Raw genomic sequence first — 16,397 nt, forward strand, 5'->3', positions numbered from 1 at the left:
GAGTTCAACCACGTCTGGTTCCAGATATCAACTCACTGAAGACAATTGGTGAACGGTTGCTCAACTTCGTGGATCAGTTGAAGTTAGACATTAACACCGTTGGATGCCGGCTCAGTGGTCTAGCGGTTAAGGGCTCTGGCTCGAGACTGGTAGGTCCTGGGTTCGAATCTCGGAGGGGGGCGGGATCGTGGATGCGCACTACTGAGAAGTCCCATAATAGGACGAAACGGCCGTCCAGTGCTTCCAGGTTTCCCATGGTGGTCTAGCTTCAATTGACTCACGCTTTCAACTATGATGAATATTTGTTAAATTTTAGGTATATAATCACTTTATTTAAACCTATAAATATTTAGGCTTGAATAATCACCTGAATATTCTTCTATAATAAGATTTTAAAAACAAATATGAATTTTGTCTTATTGTAAGTGACATGTATAGTTCAAAGATGGGACCTATAAGACGGAATAGAATATTTTGTAATGTCATTAGGAAATAAGTAATTAGTCGACTATATGTGAACTGGGTGTAAAAAAATATGTAAAGTTGACTTTAATGACAGTTCTGATTTGATAAAAGTGCCTTACATTTTCATCCGTTGAATGAACTTCGTTACTATTGGCTGATAATAAACAATTTAAAGACCCTAAATCATTTTGTTTAATTATATTAAAAATTGGATGGCCAGTGTCAGATACAAGTGGTGATTCATTTGAATTTGGGTCCAAATTGATCATTCGACTGACATATACAGATCTTTGTTTCTCATTCTACAACCAATATATGAAAAAATTTGTTTGATTAGTGAAAACTGTCATGTACTTGGTTAACTATTGGTTGAGTAAGCTATAAGTATTCACTTTTTTACTGTAGAACTTGTTCAATATTTAAAAGCATTGCATTTTTAAAGGACATCAGTCCTGTGCTTGCAGAGAATCTACCGTCGTAAATGTTGGACATCAACGTGGGATTGAATGCGTGACAGTCAGAAAAAGTGAGCAGTAAGGATGAAGAATGATTGAATCAATAAAACATCTACCTTTTTCTACATCAACTCCCTCTTGATTATCCACTATCAAAATTTTGCTTTTCGGAGGACTAGAGTTGTTATACTAATGAAAATTATGTTTACTTTAATCTTTTATTCATAAACTGAGTAGCGTAGATGAAAATTCAACTTTTAGTTAGTTGCAATAACAGAGGGCAAACTATTTGAATTAGAAATTCACTACTACAAGTTGCAGTACATGTTACTGAAAAACCTCTATTTTAAAACTGGGTGATCGAGTGAAAGTACACATAACATATAGAAATCATGTAATTTAACACACTGAAAACTATTTCATTATTTACTACAAGCTATTTCACCAATAACATTGATATGACTACATAATTAATTTTTACTACTGGCATAAAATCAACCTTGCTACTATGAATTGATAGCTTGATCGTTATGACTGTTAGACTTAAGAATTCGGTGCTAGTTGGAGCCAATTAGTAAAAATATACAATTTGCCTGATAAGATTATTTATACAAAATCCTTTTCAGGTACCTCGAGAAGAACTCTTTCACTGTGTGGGCAACCGGGAAGTGAAAACTGCTCTCTTCAATTCCTATTGTTCCACCTACCTCAAATATCAACTCTATACTTCATTCTTAAGTGTCACCATGGACAACGATTCTAGTGCACGAAATTTTGTCTACTGAAACCTCACTCCAAACTACACATTGGAGCCTTCAACGTACGTACCGTATGTCTAATCGGCCAAACGGTATCCTTGGATAAGACACTAGAATCTTGTACCGTTGATGTACGCTGTGTCTCCGAAACACGCATACGGGATCCTAGTGCGGTCATTCACTTGACCTCACCTCGCCAAAATGGGGAGCTGACGAGACACACTTTCCGTTTATCTGACGACCCAATGACTAGTTCTCGTGGACTGGCTGATGTGGGCATAGTGCTAAGTACGAGGGCAGGAGAAGCCCTATTAGAATTTATTTATTTGAACACATAAACATTGGTACAAGGAGGCACCAAATACATATGCGCCACATAAATCAGTCGGTTTGTGTGAGGGCTGGAATACTGTCCGGGTGCCCACACTGAAGCAGGTGGTTCTCTTAAGAAGCCACACCCGGAGCCCTTGACCTGAAGTTCTAATCCACAAGGCAGTGGGGCAACGTTAGGAGATGCAGTCCCATGGTAGCCAGTGACAAACAATAGGTTCATACGCCATTTGTTCCCTCAGGATCCTGCAGTCCATATGTACCAATAATTTGGAATCAGGGTTTTCCAACTCCTCTAGGTGGAGTCTCCGTTTCTACCAATCCGGTTAAGGCGCCGGACATTCACTTTTCGTCCTCTCAATCTCGTAAACAACACCCCAGCCACAAGAAGGCAGTAAGACTTCCCTGACAGTGTCTGTATACGCGTGGCCATGTGAGAGCATTTCGAGTGGGAGAGTTGACTCTTCCCAATTTCGACCGTACCAAGGCATTTGGGAGCAAGCATACTCCGTGCGAACACAGAGTTGGAAAAATGAGATGAAACTCATTGTATTGTGTCTCCCCACGGAAATCTTTAGTAAAAGAGGGAAGATTTATCTGAGAATGAAGAGACACCAGAGTTAGAATGGATCCTTTTTAGCAGTCGCTTATGTGCTGTTCGGCTTCGTAAGAACCCACTGACTACAGCCCGGATAAAGTGAAAGACCAATTTTACAGAAAGCTTTCTGAACCTCTTCAGAAAGCCAAACACTGGACATAGTATTCGTAGCAGGTGACTCTAATACCCAAGTAAGTTGCTTAAACCAAACAGAACTACATTCAGGTAGGTATTTTTTTATTCCGGCTCAGCGAACAGATAATGGTAACCGTCTACTGCAACTGTGCTCAAATAATCGTTTATTTCTAACAAGCCCTAATTTTAAGCATAAGGAGAGACATCGTCTAACATGGCGACCCCCTGCATCAAACCAACGATGGACTCAAATAGACCATATTGCCATCAGTCGTCATTTTAGAAGCTCGATCGAAGGCTGCCACTCATTTTGGAATAAATGTTTAGACTCTGATCATTCTCTAACACGGGCAAGTATGTGCCTGAGCCTCACTGGATGCTGAAGAGTCACAATAAGACCATTAGAGTTAAACTCAACGATGAGAAATTCAAAGGAACTACTGGAGTCACACATAAGCAATTTCGAGAATGAGGCTGACCTATATGTTGCTTGGAAAGGTATACGAACAGCTGTGGAAACAGAAGCAAAACCTAATAGGGATTTGAATCAAAGGGTCAAGAAAAGCCAGCGGATTTTTGCGACATCTATTGCACTGATAGACTTATCCCATCAGGCTGCGAACATGATGATGAGCGAAAACAAATCAAGTCTAGGTTAACCAAAAGTCTATGGAACGATGAGCGGAACACTAAGGAGCAGTTCATCTGGCCTCCAGCTATTCTACAGCTACCCACCATTTCCAAACACTATGAATGGAACACTGAAATAGGAACCCCGACTCTAATTGAAGTTCAAAAATCTATAGCTAATCTGAAACGAAGAAGGGCAGCTGATCCAGATGGATTAAATGTAGAGGTTTTTAAGTATGGTAGTTCACTTTTAGCGATTGAGGTGACTGATATTTTGGCTAAAATCTGGGAGTTGGACGTAATTCCATCTGACTGGTCACAATCATTGATTGTCCCAATATATAAGAAACGACCAAAATCATCCTGCGATAACCATAGAGGGATCAGTTTGACTAACATAGCGTCTAAAATACTAGCCTCAATAATTATCGGGCGCCTGACAAAGACTTGTGAAATGTTAACACGAGAAAATCAGACTAGCTTCACACCAGATCGTGGATGCATCGACTACATATTAATCATTCGTTAAAATTTGGAACACAGCCATGCCTGTTTAATTTCATCATAGACCTACTGCTGGAAATAACTTTCTCGTTGACTGAATTTTCGAAAATTGGTCTCCTACCAGGAGGTCCACTTATTGACTTAGAATATGCAGATAACATAGTTCTGTTTGGTGAAGATGCTGGTAAAATGCAGTCTTTTAGTAGCACCGAACAACAATGCTGGGATTTTCATGATGCGTTTATCTCCCTCTAAATGAAAGTTGTTGCTTCAGGACTGGCCTGCGTCAACATCTGAACTAAGGATAGGGAGGGAAGAAGTCAAACGCGCCGACAACTTCACTTATCTTGGAAGTCTGATCAGCCCTAATGGGTTGGTGTCCTATAATGGATTCAGAAAGCTCGTTTGGCTTTTTCCAACTTACGTCACTTATGGCGCAGGCCAGATATCTGTCTATCAATTAAAGGACGAGTATACTGATCAGCAGTTCGTTCTACTTTACTTTAAGGCTGAGGAACGTAGCCATTAAGAGTAGAAGATACTCGCAAGTTACTAGTATTTGATCACAGATGCCTTGGAAATATTGCTCGCATCTGCTGAGATCACCGGGTAAGTAATAGTGAGGTTGGATATCCGGTATTATGGAATGATAGTAATGGTGAATCTTCATCAACTGAGATGGTTAGGCCATGTGTTACTTATGTTTGAACACCGATTACCACGAAAATAATGCATACTGGTTTTGCGTGTGTAAACACATATCAGCTTCCACAAAGAATATAATCCCTTAGAATTTGAAGCTGAGATTAGTTAGAAACACGAATGCGAAATATTTTATTGATTCAAGAGCCAAAAACGTTCTGTCTGAAACTATTCTTAAGGTAATTAGAAAAATATAGTTACCGATGGTTTCCATGCAGGATTCAGTTCTTGTAGCTTGTCAATATACTGCTTTTGTGCCTCATCGACAGGCATATTCCCAAGATCATGCCACGCCCACCTGAAATTGAGCAACAACAAAAAACTCGCAAAAAAATATGACCAGAGTATGGATTGCGATTGTATTGTGGTATTGGCTTACAGTAGGAGTTAAAATGTTGGCTCAACTTTATGGATTCTACTGACCACTAACACCTCTGAGGATGTTTTGAATGCCTTCTTGGGCTTAGTAACCCAGTGAACTGTAGAATTAGGTAATGAATTCGAGTATCAGTTGTAATATATAAATCAAAAGAATGAGTAGCATTTCTGATGAATCTTGCTTTAAATCTTTGGGAAGAACTTTATATAGAAACTGTAGATTGTCACACGGGATTTTGTAAAGAAACGCGAGAAAAGATTCAAACTATAAGTAGCTTTAAGCATTCTTGGAGATTTCGATTGTGTTGCTGGGTTAAACAACTTCTGTTTACGGGAACTTAGTTAAGACATTAGCTTACTTCATATGATTCATGAAAACATCATTTGCGTGTGTAGTACAGTAATCATACATATAACTTTTATCAATCCCTTTGCTTTCCTTCAGTTTTTTTTACTTAATTTGTGTGACTACAGTGAACCCTATTTCTCTTGGTCTTTTAAATTTGGATATCCACGGTAAAATCCTGTAAAATATCAATTTCTTATTCTAATTTCAAATAATTTATAAGACCTTGATTTAAAACCAAATAGGACAAAAAAACTCCTGATGGAAATGTTAACACTATACTAAAGAGAGTTGCATTTTCAAGACATGTATGAAAAATCCAAACATGTTCATTTATCGTTTTTACTTGAATGATGCTGAAATAGAATTAAGCCCCACCTACTTCGGTTTGCCCAATCGAGTAGTACCTCATTATATACACGTACCTGGTGAATAAGTTAATTTATATTCTCATATAATTTATCCTGGGATTACTTTAAGAATAAAAAAGAACACTTTTCAACGCAATTTCTACTGGTAGTATCTTTTCACATATTTCAAGTGGGCGATTTCGAGGGGATACAGAATAACGTTTGTTTAATGTCCTTTTTTTATATATCTACTGCTTAAAGTTTGGATTATGTAACCTTTACTGACATCAGTCAAGGTTTTACTAAGATTCTAAATTTGTATATGTGGTTATAATATATAAATCCAATGATCATGTATGGATTTAAAATAAAAAGGAAAGAATTTTACCGGTATTTCTAGGCAGATATTATTTAATTTACACCTATTATTAACTTAAAGTAGAGGAGACATTAAATTATCTGGAACTAGATTTTACAGATAGTGAAAGTACCTTCGATACACTAGCTGTGATGACCTGAAACAATATTGATTTGCCAGTATTGTGGCTAGAACTAAGTGCTGATTACTACTACGGGTATAACTGTTTACTATGACGACAGAATAACCGCTACCTGCAACTTATTTCAACAGAACGAGACTGCTATGCTGACGAAAGGAAGAAAATAAAACTGAAAAAGGAGACTAATTTATTCACTAACAACTAATTAAATGACATCCATAAGAGTAAAGACTTACATATCATTTTAAATGTTCGGTCAATTATTAAATTTGAATGGATTGAATTAATGGGTAATTAGTAATCTAATGTGTGTATATAATTTGCAAAATCAATAAATTAACTGATTTTACCGAGAAATATAACAACACTAAATTATATATTTGTTTCCCTTTTAACACCAACTTGGAGATAAATTAGATTATTAATTCAAATGATGTTTAACTCTAACCGTGATAAGAGTAAGGCATATAAAATAAACCGATTAAAGTTGCAAAGTACCGACTGTTGAATTCCCATTAACCTGGATAAAACGTAACTTACACAAATACTAATAAAAGGTATTTATAGATGAACACAGTTTAAAAAATATATAAAATCTACGTATATCAATGGAATACCAATTTGAGAATTAATGAGGTAATATGAATTTCCTATTTCAACTATTTAAAGTGTAGTTTTTTGTTTATTACCCATTCGTTCTATCAGCATATTTAGTAACAAAAACCGAAACACACCTTCCGTAATCATGTGAAATGGATTAAGTTGAAGCGTTTTATCACATGTATAGTAAAAATAAAGAAAATTGAGACCCTTGAGACTTGTGTTATGCACACATAGTCGATATATGCTTCTGTGTATAGCAGTAGGTTGAACATGGGTAAATTGTAAGATTCAGGATGAAACCATTGGTGCAATGTCACACATTCGACTACACTTTATCTTTATTCAAATCATGAATACTTGTCATCACCAGTTTTTGTCAGTCATTTTTGCTATTTTTAATTTCTATCTACTAGAGTAATCACCACTTTTTTCTACTTGGCACTCGTCAGCAAGGTTTACCTGTAATCTTGAGGGAACTAGTGCTCCCTGACGGATTCGATCCACTGAGCTATCCGGGCCGCGACCAACCTCCTGTAGGACTGAGATGTAATCACAATAGATTGATCACCACCCAGTGATCAATCTATTGTGATTACCACTTTTTTTCATTTTATTATTGATCAACCAATATTGTCCGGATATGAAAAAAGGCTACTTGTTCTAGCAAGTACTTATATCAGGTCCTACTTGCTTATATGCATAGTCTAAAAATGAGTTTTCTCTTCTTAAGTTTAGTGGAAGACAAAAAATATCTGCTGAAAACACAGATACTTGATGGATGTCAATAAATGCAAAACAAGTAGTAAAACGGTAACAATCCAGGACCTGTTAAAACTATTTAGCAAATTCTCATTAATTATTTTTGAACAGGTTTAATTTGTACAGCAAAATGAGGACCATTGAATATCTTCATTCACAATAAATGAATCAGAAGCATATTTACCATTTTTTTCGACCACTGACATCGAAAATTCCTGGTTTTGATACATTGCATGGGCCAACAGTGGCCTGTAATAGAATTAAGGGGAACAGATTTTAAACTTGGATGCTAAATGATGAATTACTAGTTTGCATTACCTTCATACGGCGTATCCTTTAGACAAAAGCAAATAGTACAGATTAAACAGTACATTAAGTGAATACGAAGAACAAGCAAAATATTCCGATCAGAGTTTGCATCTGTCGATTTCAACGTACTTTTAAAACAATACGAAGATCTACTTAGGAAGAATTTATATCATGCTTATATTATGAAAGCTATCAATGTGACCAGGTTAGTCAAACTATAGTACTTATGGTCAGATTATGGCAAGACGGTTGTACGTCCTATGTTTCGTTTGAATCTCCTCTCATATTTTAACATGTACAACTACTTTTTACGCAGTGTATATGAGTAAAAAACAAGTCTTTACATTAAGAATAATGACTTACCTTCTGTTGGTTCTAAATATAATGTTACAACAGTAATCTCAAGTGCAGGCAATATTTACTGACAGATTATAAACCAGTGTATGCTGAATTCAGTTTTATAATGCTTAGTTTTTAGTATAAAGTTAAATGCATCAGTACTTCATTACCACCTGTATAGAATACATAAGTATTATTATTATTATTGTACTCCCCACACAATATTAACGTACTGAAGTAACCTAAGCTTGAAGCTACGTTTGTTCAAAGATTGAAGCTATCATATTTTTCTTTAAATACAGAGAATGATAATGTGATGCGACTCATTAAAACAAGTCTACATATACTCGGTCTTGAGCCACTGATATCACAATGTTCCCAAGCAGAAGCAGGTGGGGTGGCGTTCTATAGTTGTGAACGGAAAGATAAGACAACTAAAGTATAAGAAACATTTTTGTAAAATACTGGAGGTAGAAAACTGAAAGGCCTGTTTATTTTCAAATTATAAATAAATGTGACTGAGTTATTTCAAGTTACTGCACTAAGAGTTATCTGAGTATGACAGAAATAATGGTATATTTACCGAACCGATGGACGTCCATCTAGATGTAGCCGCATATGACGACCCAACTTAAATAAAGTGTTCATAGAGATGCAGATTGTGTATAGTATCTAAGAATAGTATAGAGTTATAAAAGACTTCAGAACTTGATGAAACGATCAAGAAATAGTAAGGTTGATGAAACTATCAAAGGAGGAAAACTGTTAGTAACCTAACACAGAGAACGGTAAAAAAGTGAAAAGCGGCTTAATATATTATTAATGTAACCCTTTACACTTTTAACTGTGTAGACTTTTTACAACTCTAAAGTTCACGGTCATGATAGACCTATGGTAGGACATTACAATGAATCCTAGTCGATAACGTACAGTTATCGGCCAATAAACGAGTTAAGAATTGGATACCGACTGTCACCTTAATTGAGATTTACAAGGTAATAACTTTTCCCGAGATGAATGAAAAATTAGCGCTTCCAGCCATTTTAGGGTCACTTTTTTAGAAAGGATCCGAAAGTATACCCAACTAACTTCGTTCTTTTTGGAGTTTTTAAGTTGAACACCTGCAGTTCTACAGAAAGTTCTATGATGAGCATCCTGCAACCCACAAGAATAAAATTATTCTAGTCACACGTTGGGAAGAAACAACACTCTAGGTCACCAACACCTTGTCTCCGAGATCGACTATGTATTGTGAATATTTCAAAACTACCGATTAAACAAAGTTAATGGTAAAAGTTAAGCTTGAGCACCGTGGAATGTATGTAGAAGACGTCCTGTGGGACCGTTTTCTTCCACGAAGTTGAATACATGAGTTCAATTATGACAGAGGCTTTAGGTCTGCAGATCAGTAAAGGATGAATCCTTTTCGTTTGATGTTTTATCAAACAACAGAACCATGGACTTCCCCTATAAACAATCAACGGCAACTTATGGTTACGATCCATAGACATAATATCACCACCATTGGAACATGAAGGAAAGACTCGCATCTACAGCTAATAGCTTCTCCAAACTATTACATGCTGGATATTTTGAGAAACTAATCTTAATGATGACGACGTTGTCAGTCAATGTGAGTAACCTTTGACTTCACACAGTTACTTCACATACAAATCATTTGCTTTACGATGGTTGTCACGAATAATAAAACAATAGAAAGTTTATTTTTCATCAACTATTAAATGTTTGACAAATGTCTTCTTTTGAAGAACCGTGACTCACAAACAACTCTTAAAAAATGGTATCGGTCTCGCTGTTTGAAAGAGACATGAGATCAGATGGCTATGGGAATAAGAATTGCAAACTAGAGCTCAAATCCAAAAGCCGTTGCTTTTATTGGTTCGCAAGTAGGCTTTTCATTGACCGTTCGGAACCACGCTGTAGATTGATCAGTGAGGGAAAGAGGTAGAGAACAAGAGAAAGGGGTTAGGGTTTTACACTTCTAAAAATTTTACTCCCAAAGGGTTGTAGAATACTTTCGTCAATACAATGGTGATGGATGTAGTCAATCTAGAAAAAGCAACTCAAGCTAATGAGCGTAATGAACAGATGTCGAAAAGTTAATTTTTCAATCTAGATACTCGCAAACCAGTGTTATATGTTCCATTCAATTACAACAAAAACGAGATCCTTGCTAGAAATAACGCTGGGAAACAACTGATGTCAATTTTGAATGCATCCGGACAACTTATGTTGTCCCACTGTATGGTAGGCTGTGTATCCATAAATCAGAAAAGTTCGTGTCAAGAACAATCTTAAGTACTATCAACCATCATTTTTAAATAAGTAGAAATTGAAATGATAAGCTTGTAAAATGTACTGGTTTTCTAGGTATGGGCGATGGAGAGAAGTCGGCTCGCATTATCGAAATGCTATCATACGGTCACGAGTTTATAAAATCTGTCAGGTAAGTCCTGCAAATTGCCTTTATGTGACGAGGGTGTTCTCATGAAAACCCGACAGGGCGTTCAGACCAGGTTGGTAAGTAGAGCAAGTCTATCTAGGGAGTTTAGAAGACCTTGATTCCAAACGAATGGTCCACATAGACTCCAGGATCCGAAGGAGACAAATGGCGTATAATGATAATTTGGGACTGTATTTCGTGACTGCTTCATTGACTCATGGATTAGACCTCTAAATCACCTGTTTCAGTCTAAGGATTTGTGTATTATTCCAGCCCACACACAAAGATGATAGTGAATAATTATGAAGAAAACGTTTTATTCATTTAGCCTTCTTATGTATTTAAATGATATTTGAAATCAGCTTGTTACAAATGAATTTTTCATTTCTCTCTACTTTTTGTTCCATTTTATTCTCATTCTGTGTGATCTTATTATTCTTTGTTAGCGTCTTCGTTAACAGAAACTATGTCATCAATGTAGTTCCATTTGATGATTGAATTTCTAGGTACGACAAAAATCATAGAAAAATCAGAATAGTCATGCTTATGAGTAACCTGACGAAGGAATGAATACTACTTGAGGTTAGTAGTTCCGATGACAGTTCTGACTCGGCCAATACTGGTCGATTAAAAAGGTTTCAGAGGGTTTATTTAATCATTATGGCGCATCATCACCCAATGACTAGCATTACGAAAACATTTTTCGAGTCGAATAGAGCTTGGTTTTTCATGGCTCTATTTATGAAGGGTAGTATATTAGACAAATATTAGTTAGATTGATTTCTGTCATTATCACAAGATTCTTGTCTCCCTTACGAACTGAGACAGTCAGAACCAATCGAAAAGGATTTCTCCAAGCTCCCAGATACTACTTAGCATGTCAGTCTTATCGACAATTCAAGACCACTATCCTTCAAGACTTCCATAGTTCACCCATAATATACAACTTGATGAAGTCAATTCACGTTTTAACTTGTTGTATGCTTTAAATTGTATATGAAAGTCAAGATAAATTAGTCGTTAAGTGATGTGAACCGCGTGCTTGCCAGTCAATCAGGGATAGAATAGTTTTCGTCTCTCTACCCCCACTTCGAACTCACGCATACTAGCCTCCAGGTTAAGCTAGTCAGCCTATCGCGTCAAGGTCTTAATCTACATTAGACAAGTTATACTCGGCACTAAAGTGGGTAGACAGATTCAAGGACGTAACATTAAGATTACATCATAGTCTGCTATAAATTTCTCCATCAAAGTAATCAGGTGTCACTCCTACGCATAGGACTATGATTAGAGCTAAACATTAGTATGTCTGTTACGAGAAGGATCTACAGTTAGTCGATACGCTCAAAAACATGCACTAAATTTGTTTGCCTTGGCACAATTAGTTTACAGATATAGACTTTTGTAACAGTTCCCTTGATCTAAAGAAATCTGAACACTGGAGAATGACCCGAAAGACTGATTGTACAGCTGTTTTCAGCCGACATTCTTTCAAAACTTAAGCAAGCTAGGTCCCTATTTTCCCGACTTAGATTAAAATACCTCATTCAGATGTGGTGTACAAAAGGTACACCACTGGTGTGTGATGGAATCTCAGCACGGATACAGAAGGCTCGTCTAGCTTTCGCAAACTTGCTCCATTTATGGCGTAGGCGAGATATCCGTCTAGCAACCAAAGGACGGGTTTACTGTGCAGCAGTTCGTTCCGTCCTACTTTATGGCCGATAAGAGTAGAGGATATTCGTAGGCTACTAGTATTCGATCATAGGTGTCTTCGAAGCATTGCTCGTATATCCTGGGACCACTGGGTAAGTAATGCGGTTGTTAGGAAACGGGTACTAAGTAAGGATGGCAAAGCGATTGATGAAGTAGTGAAACTTCATCAGTTGAAATGGCTGGGACATGTGTTACGTATGCCCAACCACCGACTGCCCCGACGTGAGATGTTTTATGGTGTAGGAGTAGGTTGGAAGAAAGATAGGGGTGGCCAGACCAAAACATGGCACAAATCCATGAAGTCACTAACAGGTGGACTGAGACATTTTGGTAGGTGTAGACTACCTTGTTGGTATCCGCGAGATGATAACCGATGGTTAGAGACCTTGAATGACGTGGCTCAAAATCGTTTGCAATGGCGAAGGTGCATCCACTCTTTGTGTTCTACCAAATTCTGATCTTCTGAATTCTTCATGTCTCTATCTTTTTCGTCTCTCAAAATTTATTTCACTGGATTATACTCCTTGAATAACATCTTCAAACCCTAATCATCCCGATTACTGCTTATACTCTTACTACTTCTACCACTATGGGATTTGACTCGACAACTGAATCTCTGTGCTAATGTGTTATGGCAACTCGAACTGATGTACGTACGTACGAAGTTCTTCGTTGTGACTGACTGACTGATGTACACAACGGTGTGTTCAAAACTAAATAAAAGAAATGCTCTACTTAAGTTGTAAAACTATGTTTGCGAGCGGAATCTTCGAATGTTATTTTAAAAAGATCAACTTATGTTATCCATTCACGAATATATTTAACAGATCCTTCTCAACTAATGTCTTACCGAAAAGATAATAATAATAATAATAATAATTATTATTATTATTACGAACTCTGTCTACAGCTCTTTAAGTGTTACTGTCGGTCCCAAGCCCATACAAAGAAGGAGAATTGAGAATGGCATCAGCAACCCCATCATGTAGAAAACAACCTTGCTAAAAAAACGATAACCAGAATAAACAATTTAAACCATTCAAACTATGTCCTCCCAGTCGAAACATCTTCATCATTCAGAAGAATTATGACGCCTCATGGAGAACGCCAAGATTCCTCGGAAGTCACGAGGCCGATGACCCTTCTAACAAACACAGCAACAATTAATAAAGCTACATAGAATGTTCGAACAATGTGGGAGACCAACAAGACTAATCAAATAACTATGGAAATTGGGAGCTACAACTTGACAGTGCTCAGAATCAGTGAAACCCATTGGAACCAAGCTCGACAGAAAACGAAATATTCGGGAGAGATGCTGCTGTACTCTGGCAATGAGGAAGAAAATGCTACAAACACTCAGGGAGTCGCTCTAATGCCGTCCAAAGAAGCACGAAAACCACTTATAGGATGGGAATCTCATGCATACACAATCATCAAGGCATCCTTCAAAACAGAGAAGGAGGCGACCACAATAAGTGTCATCCAATATTATGAACCCACCAATCACAGCAACGATGACATTAAACATCAGTTCCATGAGAGACTGCAATCAATCATAACTAAGTGCCCAGCAAACGACCTGACCATCCTGATGGGAAACCTGAACTCCAAAGTCGGAATGGACAACAACAGTTATGAAAATATCATAGGATGACATGCACTGACTGGGAGAAACGAACGCTAATCCAGTGAGATTTGCAAATCTATGTGCATTCAACAAATTGATTATAGGCAGCACAATATTTCCACAAAAACGCATACACAAAGCAACATGCATCTCATCACATCACACCACGGAGAACCAGATGGATCATACTTGCATCAATAAAATATGCAGAAGGTCAATGGAAGACATGGGAACAAGGAGAGGAACTGATATAGCTTCAGATCACCACCACCACCATCACAACAACAACAACAACCTGGTTGTGGCCAAGATCAAACCGAAGCTAAAGAAGCATTGGACAACTGGACAAACAGCATTACAATGGTTCAATACACACGTCCTTCGACACGCTAACAAACTCAACAAATTCTAGATAGCTCTTAACAACACCTTCCAAGCCTCACAAGATCTACTCAAAGAAGGATAAACTACTGTGGAGAACAACTGGAAAGCGATCAAAGAAACACTAACTTCAACGTGTCACCAAGTGCTGCACCGCAACAAGCATCATCATGAGGAATGCGTCTCTATGGGAAACCTGTTTTCGATTCAACAATGGAAGAACAAAAAGACAGCAATTAACAACAGCCGAACACAATCACAGAAAGTCAAGGCACAAGCTGAGTACACACAAACAAAACAAACAAACAAGTGGAGAGGAGCATTAGAGCTGACAGGAAGAAATACGTGGGAAACCAAACAACGACAGTGGAAAAAGCTGCAAGAGAAGGAAATATCAGACAGCCGTATGACACAACGAAGAAACAAGCAGGGAAATACAGTAAACCAGAGAGACCGATCAAGGACAAACAAGGCAAGGCAAGCAAACTACTGAGATTGGAGAACAGAGGAACAGATGGGTAGAACACGTTGAGGAACTCCCGAATAGACCAGCTCCAATGAACCCACCGGACATCGAAGCAACACATACAGACATCCCCACAACTATCACTACACCAACAATCGAAGAAAGCAGTAAGGCCGGTCATCAGACAAGTCAATAGTTGGAAGACAGCAGCAGCAGCGGCAGCAGTCGGATCTGACAATGTGCCAACTGAAGCACTGAAGTCGCACATAGAAGTAACTGCAAACATGCTCCACCTATTATTCAAGAAGATTTGGAAGGAGGAACAAGTGCCAACGGACACACTGGAAAGAAGGATATCTCATCAGGATACCAAGGAAAGGAGATCAGAGCAAATGTGGGAACTACACAGGCATCACACTATTATCGGATTCCGTGTGGATTGGTTGCGCACAGACCAAATTGCGACACTACGGATCATCGTTGAACAATCAATTGAATGAAACTTGTTACTATATATCAACTTCGTTGACTGTGAGAAGGCATTTGACAGTGTGGATAAGAGGATCTTATGGATACTCAAATGCAATACAGAGAACATTAACTCAATCACACTTGATGGAGAAACTCTGGAAGAGGTGGAACACTTCACGCAGCTACCTGGACAGTATCATTGATGAACAGGGAAGACCTGACGTACATATAAAGTCAAGGACTGACAAAGCATAGACACTATTTCTACAACTGAAGAACATATGGAACTCAAAACAACTGTCTGCAAGCCAACATCAAAGTCACAATCTTCAATATGAACGTCAAGACACTTCTACTGTATGGAGCTGAAACTTGGAGAACTACTAAAACCATCATCAAAACTGTATAAGTATTTATCATCAATTGTCTACACAAGATATTCAATGTCCGTTGATCGGATACTATCAGCAACGACCTACTCTGACAGAGATCAAACCAACTTCCAGATGAAGAGGAAATTAGGAAAAGACAGTGGGAGTGGATGGGACATACATTGTGGAAATCATCAAACTGCATCACGAGGCAAACCCTAACTTGGAATGCTGAATGGAAACGGAAAAGAGGAATGCCAAGAAGCACACTGCGTCGGGAATCGGAAGCAGATATCGAAATGATGATTAGCAACTGGAAAGAATTGGTTAGAATGCTGGTGGGCGGCCTATGTTCCTCCATGAAGGGTAACAGGCGCAAGTTAGTAACCTATTAGGAACAAAGAAGTGATTTTTTTGATACACAGAAATCCAGCTTTAGGGCATGATCCTAAGAAAAAGATACATTTAGGTTACTGGTGTGCTGGATCGATGAAAATATGCTGTAGAAATATCCTGTTAAAATTCGCATACAAGCCAAACTACAAAAATGTAAACGGTAACTGACCTGCTTGTACCTAGCGTAGAAGTAGAGTAACGTGTTGGAGTCCAGAGAATAAGCTATTTCAGTCAAATGCGCTGCTGCTTGTTCAAAACAACTATCTACTGATAGGTTCTCCGATAAAGCCTAAAAGTTCCAACCAGCATATTTAGTTATTTTATTGTAAAATAATATTAGA

At 37.8% G+C, this 16,397-nt stretch overlaps 1 protein-coding gene and 1 non-coding gene across 2 annotated transcripts in view; one reads left to right on the forward strand and one right to left on the reverse strand.

Moving 5' to 3' along the window:
- The window catches only part of Smp_147930 (putative acyl-coenzyme A binding domain containing), a gene marked incomplete at its 5' end in the record, with an annotated part of 19,589 nt that extends 3,244 nt beyond the window's left edge, over positions 1-16,345 (reverse strand). Inside the window, 4 exons of the mRNA XM_018794663.1 lie at positions 585-767; positions 4,779-4,875; positions 7,698-7,762; positions 16,226-16,345. Of these exons, the coding sequence (XP_018649053.1) occupies positions 585-767; positions 4,779-4,875; positions 7,698-7,762; positions 16,226-16,345 (465 nt within the window). The remainder of the gene's footprint in view (positions 1-584; positions 768-4,778; positions 4,876-7,697; positions 7,763-16,225) is intronic.
- Smp_tRNA_01355_Pseudo_CGA.1.1 lies at positions 111-182 on the forward strand. The gene has a single exon. It is a non-coding gene (tRNA).
- Positions 16,346-16,397: the final 52 nt, after the last annotated feature.

Source organism: Schistosoma mansoni, chromosome 1, assembly GCF_000237925.1.
Source record: "Schistosoma mansoni strain Puerto Rico chromosome 1, complete genome".
Lineage (NCBI taxonomy): Eukaryota > Metazoa > Platyhelminthes > Trematoda > Strigeidida > Schistosomatidae > Schistosoma > Schistosoma mansoni.